The sequence below is a fragment of the Ipomoea nil genome, unplaced genomic scaffold, assembly GCF_001879475.1.
Source record: "Ipomoea nil cultivar Tokyo-kokei standard unplaced genomic scaffold, Asagao_1.1 scaffold1043, whole genome shotgun sequence".
Classification (NCBI taxonomy): Eukaryota; Viridiplantae; Streptophyta; class Magnoliopsida; order Solanales; family Convolvulaceae; genus Ipomoea; species Ipomoea nil.
Genome location: NW_017617471.1, coordinates 1,795,792 through 1,806,903, shown reverse-complemented (window position 1 = coordinate 1,806,903; position 11,112 = coordinate 1,795,792). Strand labels below are relative to the sequence as shown.

General features: G+C 35.6%; 1 protein-coding gene and 2 long non-coding RNA genes across 3 annotated transcripts; 2 read left to right on the top strand and 1 right to left on the bottom strand.

The window, feature by feature from the left end:
- LOC109181480 (ribonuclease S-4-like) lies at positions 1 to 3,900 on the top strand. The gene is made up of 3 exons (XM_019331268.1): positions 1 to 291; positions 381 to 455; positions 3,557 to 3,900. Exons 1-3 carry the CDS (start codon positions 10 to 12, stop codon positions 3,866 to 3,868), a joined length of 669 nt encoding a protein of 222 aa, XP_019186813.1. The 5' UTR covers positions 1 to 9; the 3' UTR covers positions 3,869 to 3,900.
- Positions 1,569 to 3,187, bottom strand: LOC109181482. Its single transcript, XR_002054205.1, has 3 exons — positions 2,864 to 3,187; positions 2,057 to 2,212; positions 1,569 to 1,671 (listed from the first exon to the last, which is right to left on the bottom strand). It is a non-coding gene; the product is annotated as an uncharacterized LOC109181482 (long non-coding RNA).
- Positions 3,901 to 5,924: 2,024 nt separating the features above from the next.
- LOC109181483 lies at positions 5,925 to 10,713 on the top strand. Its single transcript, XR_002054206.1, has 3 exons — positions 5,925 to 5,992; positions 7,379 to 7,381; positions 10,675 to 10,713. It is a non-coding gene; the product is annotated as an uncharacterized LOC109181483 (long non-coding RNA).
- The last annotated feature ends 399 nt before the right edge of the window (positions 10,714 to 11,112 follow it).

The following is an 11,112-nucleotide window of genomic DNA, read 5'->3' as shown; positions in this document are numbered from 1 at the left end:
TATAATATAATGTTACAAGCATTGATGACATTGTGCCTCCTAGGCACTCCCGTCTATGCATTTCAAACTGCCATAGATGCCAATCCACAAGCTCCACCGCCACCGCCACCCACACCCACTTTGACAGGCCTCAAATTCGCATTGACCTGGCCTAATGGCTACTGTCAAACGAAGGCCTGTATACCTAATAAAATTGTTCAACACTTCACCATTCACGGCCTTTGGCCGCACGATCAATCATGGACCAGCCTACCACCGGTTAAAGGGCTCCCGCCGTTGAATGATAAAATTGTGAGTTTATATATATAATATATGAAATAATTAAACTTTTTTTATTTTATTTTATTTTAGTAATTGCTTAGCTTGCTTTGTTTGTATAGATTGATGCAAAATTGCGGAGCCAATTGGTGAAGGATTGGCCGGGTTTGGAGCAGCAAGATGATAGCCTCTTCTGGGCTCCACTGCTGGAAATCTCGCGTTTTCCGTCCAACAAATATTGGACGGAAAACGCGATATATTGGTCGGAAACGATGTTTCTGTCCAATATACCGACCAAAATGAACGTTCGGAAAAACCTCCGTGGGAAATTCCGTCCAACTACGACTTTTGGTCGGAAATAGCGTCCAACGAACAACAATTGGACGGAAATTCCGGCAAGTACCCCACCATTTTTAAAACGTGGGAATTTCCGTCCAACCTTGTGCGTTGGTCGGAAATTCCGTCCAATTATGTGCGTTGGTCAGAAATCTTATTATATTTTGTAATTTTCCTTCCAACGGTTGGTAGGAAAATCTTAAATCATATGTAATGTTTTTATTATTTTTATATTACCAAAATTTTATTTATATCTATTGTAAATAAATTATATGTCATCAACAAATTATTGAACACACTAAATTTCAAATTGAAAATATATTTAAACATCAAAATTCTTTACAACAAAAATTATTGTCATGTTCATAAAAAAAAAGTCATGAAAATATATACTACTTAATTGATACTACTTAAGTATGCTGCACCTAAATAAGCCTTCAAATCCGACACTACTTCAATGGCTTTGATCAATGCAGCATCCACAACCTTCTTCTTCAATGACTTTGATCAAATGTAGACCTTCACCAAAATTAGACCGTGATAGATTTCAAAATGCAAAAATCATACAGAAAACATAAACAACACTTGGAAAAACAAACTTAGAAGTATTTTCTCTCTTGCAACTGCAAATGATCCAACATCAACAAAATCATCATAAGCAACCTGAGATAAACATTTCATCAAGTATTATTTGCAATGATAAGAGAACTAATGGACACAACATCAGCATAAGAGAACTAACTTACACAAGCACACCGCCATGAAAATGGGAGAAATTTTAAACTTGAATAAGGACCTAAACAAATTACTGCAACAACATTCTTTCTTTTTATCTGCTTAATTCCCATTTCTCAGTAAAACAAAAGGGTTGTTAAAAATAGAGATAAATAAAGGTGAGTCCAACATTACTAACAGCCCAACTGCTATCAAAGGGCAGTCCAACATTACTAACAGCCCACCTGCCAGTGCTTGTCATGTAATATGTTGCCGAACCAAGAGTCTCATTATCCCTCTCATACACTATCTGGTTAAACGATGTTATTTCTTGACCACCACACTTAATAGCAAAGCTAGAGTCTGTGGGTGATGAGCAAATATGAAGTGTTAAAAGACCTCCATCTCAAAATGCATAGAAATAGAATAGTAGTCATGTTCTCACCAAAAAAAAGAAAGAAAGAATAGTAGTCATGTAATAATTTGGCCTCCTTTTCACAGTATGTAGCATGCAAAATTATATAAAAAGTTAAGAGGACAGAAGCTGGATACGAGTAGAAATTTCATCTTTAAAGAATTACAAATTCAACATATTTGTTTTGAGCATAAAGTATTGATCAATGAAACATATTTTGGTTTAACAGTGTTCAAATAGCAATAGCTAGTCCAAATCTTAAAGTATATATATATATATATATATATATATATATATATATAAATAAAAGAGAGTTATTAAAAACTAGCTCACAAATAACAGGCAGTTGAAAGTGAGTGGTGATTTGCTGCTGCAATTGAAATCCATTCATCTCAGGCATGTGCACATCTGCAATAACAACATCAAACCCACCTTCTTCCACCCCACCAAGAATAATCTGTGCTTCCCTGGGGTCTTTCACTGTCACAACTGCACCCAACCCCATTAATTAAAGGTTTGAGAAAAATTATGAAGCCTGGCTCAGAAGTCTAACCAATAAGTTTAAGAATGGGAATTAGGATTTTGCAGATAGCAGAATGGAAGGCAGGAACACTAATGAGGAGGCAATTCATGAAAACACATAGAACCAGTAAAGAAATACAACAGAGAAAGAGTGGAGGATACGGATTCGACGCATTAGAACAGATTTCATAAAGGAAGCATGGAAAATTATTTGTAAAATTCTAAATCCCCAATTCAGGAATCAAGCTGGTTTATCTAAGGTAAACTCTAGGTTGGTTTATATTCAATCAGAATGGTGATAGCAGACTTTAACGATTAGATCTGAACATCAGAAAAAAAAAACACAAAATAGATCAGCAACATCAACAATAAAATCGATCAGCAACACCAAAACTAATATAAATCAGCAACATCAAATTTGATATCAATAAGCGACACCAAAATCAAATATATCGGCAACATCGAATTAAACTAAAGAGCAAAAATAAAATAAAATAAAACAGTAATAACAAAACTCAAAAATAAAAAGATAAATAAAACTGAAACAGAAACCCTAGAAAAGCAGAACAAAAAAAAAAAAAAAAAAAAAAAAAAAAAAAAAAAGAGAAAAAGTCTCACCTTAGCAGTAGAGGCCGCCAATGAAACAGACAAAGGAAGGTTTGGATAGAGCGTGAGCTTCGGTCCTCCGTCTGGACCGGTTGTGCGACGAGAAGAGGATGACGACGAGCGACGACGACTACTGTGGGGACAACGACCGACGGCGGCGCTGTGGGAATGACAGCGAGGGAGAATGGAGAGCTGCGGTAGTGGGGTGCTGGGGTTGTTTTCGCGTGGGCTGGAGAAGGTGGAGCGAGGGTTTTGGAGTGGTGAATTCGCAACGATATGAACTGCTGAAGACGAAGGGTAATTTGAAACCCTAATAATAGTCGTCAATCGCCAGAGCTTATAGAGATAGAGAAGAGCTTAGATCTATGTTTGGAGGGTACTATACGTCTAGGGTTTTATTTTTATTTATTTCCTAAATTTCCGTTCAATAATATGTTGGACGGAAATTAAAATTCTTACCATTTTTAATTTCTACCTATTAATCAATTTGAGTTTACCAACCAACACTACAGGTTGGACAGAATTTCCTTCCAACACCGGATGTTGAACGGATTTTCCGTCCAACGCGTGAATGTTGGACGGAACTTCCGACCAACTTTCCGTCCACCCTTCTTTTGCGATAGAAAGTTGAATTTTTTATTAAAATACCGACCAACTTACGGTTGGACGGAAATGTTGGACGGAAATAGCGAGATTTCCAGTAGTGCTCATGAGCGGACAAAACATGGAGGATTCTTGGATCAAAACGCTTACCTGCGAAAGGGACTCGCCCTACACGGTGCACATAACCTGAAAACTATTTTAGCAACTGCCAAGGTAGTTCCTGGCGCAAAGCCTCAACCTGCTGCAACCATCCGGAATGCACTTAAAACAGCATTAGGTAATAAAGATATCATACTCATATGCCTTAATACTTATCTTATTGAGATAAGAATTTGTTATGACCAATTAGGGATGAATATAGTGCGTTGTAATACTTCTGAAGACAAGTGTATCGGTAATATTATTTATTTGTGATAAGTCAAATAAATAAATAAAAGTATTATTTATGGTTTGCATTCTCATTTTCTTATATTTATTTTAAAGAATATTTTTTTAATATAATATGGACGGTGAATACTAATAATATAATCAAATGAAGCATTTTCAATCGGCGATCGGAGACTTAGAAATCTGCCCACACGGATATTCAATATGGCTACTTGTATCCATCGGATCGGAGTGGATGCACATTTCCAAAAGGTTCACAAATATTATTGGCACGCAGTGTTTAGATGGTCATTTGGGTTATCAACAATTAACACATCATCACCTTCCAAACGTGTCATGCATTATAATTAAGATCATGAGTTCGAATCTTAATTACCATTCTTAGCTTCTTGATTTGAATCAATCTATTATGACATGGGTAACTTAAATTAGGTTGGTTTACATAAGACGGAATTTACTTTGTGCAGACTCTATATATAGTGAATATTTTTTTTTTTTTTAAACAAACTGATCGAACTAATACTAGTCAAAATTATAACTTGATAACACTCTCTTAGCTTCTACATAGATAAGAAAATTCTTGAGCTGTAATAATTGAAATATGTGTAAAATGTTTGATGGGTGCAATTATTGAAGATTGTGATCGAGTTGAAGTAATAGAAGATAATTCTTGAGTTGTAATAATTGAAATATGTGTAAAATGTTTGATGGGTACGGTGCAATTATTGAAGATTGGGAGTTGAGGTAATAGAAGATGGATATCGGTATTAATGCCTCAAAACTTACCTCTCTTTCGTTAATGACTATTCCTTTTAAATGAAACTTATTGTGATTGTCACATTTTTTGTTTAGATTTTAATTATGAGTATTATGCATTCATCAAATAGGAGATGTAAATATGGGCATACCCCTGATTACACAATCCATTAAAACTAAAAACAGCCAAACAAGTCCAATCATCGGTTATTCCTTATTAACCTACCATACCAAGCCAGCGACGATCAACCATCGGAGCTCCGCCGTCCACCATGACGTTCACCGGAAATCTCATGAACTCACCGGAGATATAGACCAAGAACACTACCAAAACGGACATAGACCACCCCACCATGGCCGGAAACACCAAGATGGATACCCAACGAATGAATCTTGCGGCCTTCACCATGCTTCTGAACAGCCGGAGGAGGCTACCACCGGAACATAAACCATCGGCGACCACATCCCATGAACCACCGTAAATCGAAGCAGGACGACCGGAATGAGACCACCGCTGGAAGCAGTCGCCATCGGGTTCCGGGTAGTCATCGCCGTCGCATACATCACCGGAAAATCCATAAATCCACGTCGTTTGAAAAGTCAACGCCCATGCACAAAAGAGATTCTGACTTGGCCGTTCGTCTATAGCATAAAATCCAAGAAGAAACAAAAAATAAAAAAACCAAAGTTGTCTTGTTCGAAGACTCCAAGGACTAACGACAAAGCAGTATAGAAATTCGCAAAGCAAATAAAAAAATCTGAAAATCCATATTATATCAAAATCATTGAAACCAAAAGACGATTTCCAGTGAACAAACAAAAATTAATTTCGAAGGTCACCGGACAAACAAATCAGAGGAACGTTGGCACTCTAGAGAGAATTCTTTCTAGAGAGAGAAACACTCTAACCAACCACCTTTGGATTATTATGCATTCATTTCATTAGGTTTGTTTGACAAACCAGCCATATGATATGATGCAAAAGCCTTAGCTTGCACTTAATTAATGACATATAAGGACGATTAATTCGTGGCGGTTGCTTATTTCCGCCGCTAATATTTTAAGTCAATTTAATTTTAAAAACGTTTTTGTTCAAAATATAAATATACGGAGTACCAAAATTGATATTTGTTCAAAAATCTTTTATCATAGTTATTTAAAATATAAAAAAAGATATAAATATACGGAGTAAAAAAAAAAAAATACACCTACTATAGGAGACTACAATCAGCCCATTGTGTGGTATATATACCTATCCTCTCCATTCGATAACCACGCCAGAAACCATACTGTTGTAACCATTCCATACGAAACTGCCCAAATAAAAGCTCCACTTCAACCATTTCAAACATCTATCAATCAACAATGGAAAACTGCATAATTTCGAGGGATGTTGTGATCGAGATTTTGGTGCGGCTACCAGTAAGGTCACTCATGCGATTTAAATGTTTTTGTAAATTCTTTTATTCTTTGATAAAAAGTGATAATCATTTCAAACACAAGCACTTTGAAATTAGTCGAGTCAAAAGAGATTATGTGGTTTTCAAGCGTCGTATGCCACGTTGGGGCCAACATCGAGGATTTGGTTTAGTTTACAAAGAATCAGATTGTGATGAGATTGGATGTACAGACCTGACCTTCCCAACTTCACCCATATGTGATGTAAGGTATGCTGATGGTATGTTTTGTTTGGTTACCGACCTTAAAATTAGTCTTGACAATTATGTTTTGGATATTTCTATATGGAATCCATCCACTAGAGAAATTTATAAATTGCCAAATGTCAACGCACCCAAGGAACTAGACGGATCCGATCAAGGCTATACAGCAATTGGATTTGGACTTTCTTCCAACATGACAGGAAAGGTTGTCATGATTTGGACTACTCCCAATCCAATCGTAACGGTTTGTTGTAGTTAAGACGGTAATAATTCACGTGGTTGGAAAAAATTTAATCATAGTTTGGACATTTCTTATGTTGATAATAGTTGTGGTGATTTGTATTTAAAAGAAAAGCATTATTGGAGTTGCATGATCGAAGACCAAAATAAATTGCTTTGTTTTGACTTTGATGATGAGACTTTCAAAAAGATTGAGTTACCAGAAAAACATTCATTGGCAGCCATTTCGGCTATGAAAGATACAATTGCTTTGATAAGTTATTATATTGAGGGGAATCAAAACATGATTAGAATTTGGACAATGAATGAACATAATAATATTATTAGGTGGATTAAATATGCAAGCATGGAGAGCATTGCGTATTCCCACCCAATGACAATTTGGAACTTGGGTGCACATTTGTTGGTATATCATCAGACGATTCAACTTCCTGGTACCGATGAGGTTCGTAATTTGAAACACTTCACCTCGTTTGATTTGGTAACTCAAGAAAAGAAGATCATTTATAACGCTAGTTGGAATTATTTTTATCCTGTTTTTATTTATAGTGAAAGTCTCAAATCATTTTAAAAACAATATTACATGTATATGTACACTCAATCAGTTAAATTCACTATGTTTTATTTGTTATTTTTCCCTACCGCATGTATCCGTGAATGTTGATAATAAAATTGGATAGTAAGTTGCATATACCCCTCTCTACACCATATATGCACTGCATACACATAAATTTAAATTGATGAGCAAACTATGAATGTGTTACAATCAGCTGCCAAAATGTTCAAATGAAAATGCTAAGGCTTGTAACGTTAGCTTGGTGGGACAATGAAAGCGACACTGGGCAAAGCAGTAAAAGATGGCATTCCTCCCCCGAACTAGATGGTTGAAAAAATTCCTAGGCGCCTAATATTTTTTATTTTTAAAAAAATTGTTTAAATATTTTTTTATTGTTAAAATAATAATAATAATTATAAATTATTTAATAATTTAATTTAATATTTAATACTAAAATATTAAATATTAACTTAAAAAATCTAGGGTTTAAACGATTTAACATTGGAGGCCAAGGGATAAATTGTGTGTACCCAAGAAATATGGAGGCCTAGGTTTCAAGGATGTGAAGGCATTTAATTTGGCTATGTTGGGGAAGCAGGCTTGGCGTTTCCTAACAAATACTGACTCATTGGTGTCCCGTGTGTATAAAGCTAGGTATTACCCTAAACTAACTTTCTCTGAGGCAAGTATAGGGAATAATCCTAGCTACTGCTGGAGGAGTATTATGGCTGCTAAAAAATTAATTACCAGTGGGGTGCGACGACGTATTGGGAATGGTGAATCGACTTTAATATGGAAGGATCTTTGGCTCCAGGATGAGTTGGATCCTATGGTCCAAACTGAGATGCCATTACAGTTAGTAGATAGTAAGGTTGCAGGGTTGATTGACCAAACAACTGGAACATGGGATCCCCACATTTTAGCAAATATTTTTCACCCAAATGATATACCTAGAATCTTAAAGATCCCCATCTCCCCGGATTATGAGGACACTTGGTATTGGTATGGAGATCCAAATGGATGCTACTCGGTTAAGAATGGATACAGGCTTATAGTGGACACCTATAATACTAACATGGGTTTTGATAAATGGAACACCCTATGGCACCTCAAGATACCACCAAAATGGAAAAATGTTCATATGGAGAGCTATGAGTAATATCTTACCCACTACTACTAACTTGCTTATAAAGAGGGTGGAATTTGATCCAACATGCACAATGTGTGGTTTAATGCATGAGGATATAATGCACTCATTAGTGTTGTGTGACTATGCAAAAGCCATATGGAGCCAATCTAGCCTTCCAATCCCCCAAATTGTGACAAATGTTTTTTTATGAATGGTTTGGAACATTGTTAGATGTTCTAGATTCTGATGCAATATTGTTTGCAGCTGCGATACTATACAATATTTGGAGGGCCCGGAACGAAGCGGTGTGGAATGCTTATCTACCAATGCCCAAGAAAGTGTTAACCACGACTTTAGCTGTTATGAAGGCGTGGCAGCGCCTACATGCTACTGCCGAGAGGGAGCAGCTGAATGTCGTCCACCAACATCCCACGGTACCGCCACAAGTTACGTTACCAGCCAGCGCTGCCGTATTGATGCAACAACAGCCGCCACCTCAACATGCCGAAGATCATCTACCCTAACCAAGACGGTGTCACATCGATGCCGGATATCACCCGTCGTCCATGACGGCCACCGCTGGAGCAGTATTGTTCACCCACACTGGCAACTATATATCAGCTTTTTGTGCACCTCCGCAAAGTTGCTTTTCACCGCTTATGGCGGAGGCTATGGCATGCAAATAGGTATTATCGTGGCTCAAGGACCCCGGGGGGAACAATTAGTTAACCTCTTTACAGATTGTCAGACACTACTCTCTTATTTGTCGTCAGCTACTATTAAGACACGATCCTATCTTGGTTACGTCCTGGAAGACTGCAGAACCTATTTAAATATGTTTGATTATTGTTCGGTTAATTTTATTTCTAGATCGCATAATACTTTAGCTCATACTTTAGCAGCAACTGCTTTTAATTATACATTACCGATGTACTGGGACAATGTCCCTCCTGACTCTATTTTGATTCATCTATAAATACAACTCAATGGTTGACTTTAAAAAAAAATGATTTAACATTATTTCACTCAAAATTACAAAAATCAACAAAATGGAACAATAACTAATTGGCTGACTAGGTAGCCTAGTTGGCTTAGGCAGTCAGTGCCTTGGCGGCCTAATCAATCGCCTAGACCACCGATTATGGTGATACGCTAGAAAGCCGACTGACGTCTAGGCGCGATTTATACAACACTAGACCAGAGATATTCAACCTACTTAATGAGGAAGCAATTGGAACACATAGAGCAGCGATTGTGTCCGTTATAGAGATTGTATAAATAACTAGAGTAATGTAATGAACATGTAGGCATGTTAATTAATTTTAATTTCACTTGTATTGATTTCAATTACTCAATACAATATTTGTTCTATGCAATTACATTTTCATAAAATTCTTCATTATTGTCTTTACATTCGTTATTCACTAATTATTTTCAGTGTTAATTCAATTAATACCCTCAATTTTTGTTTTGTTTTTTTAATGAATAGATTTTTAAAGATTTTTTTTTATAACAATTAGAATAAAGACTGTACTTAGTAAGTAATTCTCTCAATGGTATATTTTAGTGATAGATAAAAATTTGAACTAACTAGTCTTAAAGCGATTTCATATTGTTAAGTAAATGCATGGGAAAATTGTAAATTGTTACCAACACACTTTTTGCAAGATAGTTTGAAGGTGATTAGGCTAACTTTGAGGTTTGTAAAAGAATCGTGGATCTTGAATGTAAGTGGCTTCTAAATAGTTTCTATTTAATTTTTAAAAAAAAATCAATTACTTATCTTAAATTAGGTTTGATTTTAATACAATGAACGGACAAAATAAAAGACATGCATGTATATAAAGGAACCAGGGACAGCAATTGGTAACGCCCGCAATTCAGAACATAAACTGCTACGTCTGCAGAGCAACTCACGTCAGTTCAATTCAGCCACTAAATGTTCACCAAGATTACAGGGATTGGTATGACATAATTACATACACAAAAAGGCCGCAGCCAAATACACCAACTTAATTAATCTTCAAAACATCTACGTAGGAAATTAAAGGTTCGTGGATGCTGAAAGACAACTTCAAACTCTACCACGCTAAATACACTTCTTTATCAGACATGATTATTATAGCGCAAGAATTTCACCCTCTTGTGAAGTAGCTCTTTGTAAGAACTTGACTAAGCACAAATTCTTTCATTTCGATCACCTAGTAAGCTGTTGAATCACCATTATTTACTCTTTTACAATCTTGTAGGCAAAAACGCAGGAATCTTAAGTCCCGATAAGGATAGTCTAAATCATCAAAATAAAATCATATAAGCAATATAAATATATGGAGTATACCTATCCCCACGATTCGATAACCACGCCAGGCCAGAAACCCTACTGTTGTTTAGCCATTCCATACGAAACCACCCAAATAAAAGCTCCACTTCCACCATTTCAAACATCTATCAGTCAACAATGGAAAACTGCATAAATTCAAGGGATGTGCAGATTGAGATTCTAGCGAGGTTATCAGTAAGGTCACTTATGTGATTTAAGTGCATTTGTAAATTTTTTATTCTTTAATAAAGAGTGATCATGGCTTCAAACAAAACCATTTTGAAATTAGTCGAGCCAAAAGAGATTATGTTGTTTTGTATGGTTAATATAATCTCTAATTATGTGCATATTTAAATAAACTTATAGAGAGATTTTACATAATAACATTGATTTATTCTTAATTGTATTTCGTTCTATATTATAATTTTCACAATACGAATAATAACTAAGATAATTACATTTGGAAAGCAAATTTCAAATTTTGTATGAGTAAATTTAAACTCTAATTGAACATATTTTTTTATATGATTATATAATATATAGCTATTTTATTTTTTAAAAGTACATTTTTATATGATTATATAATATATATAGCTATTTTATTTTTCA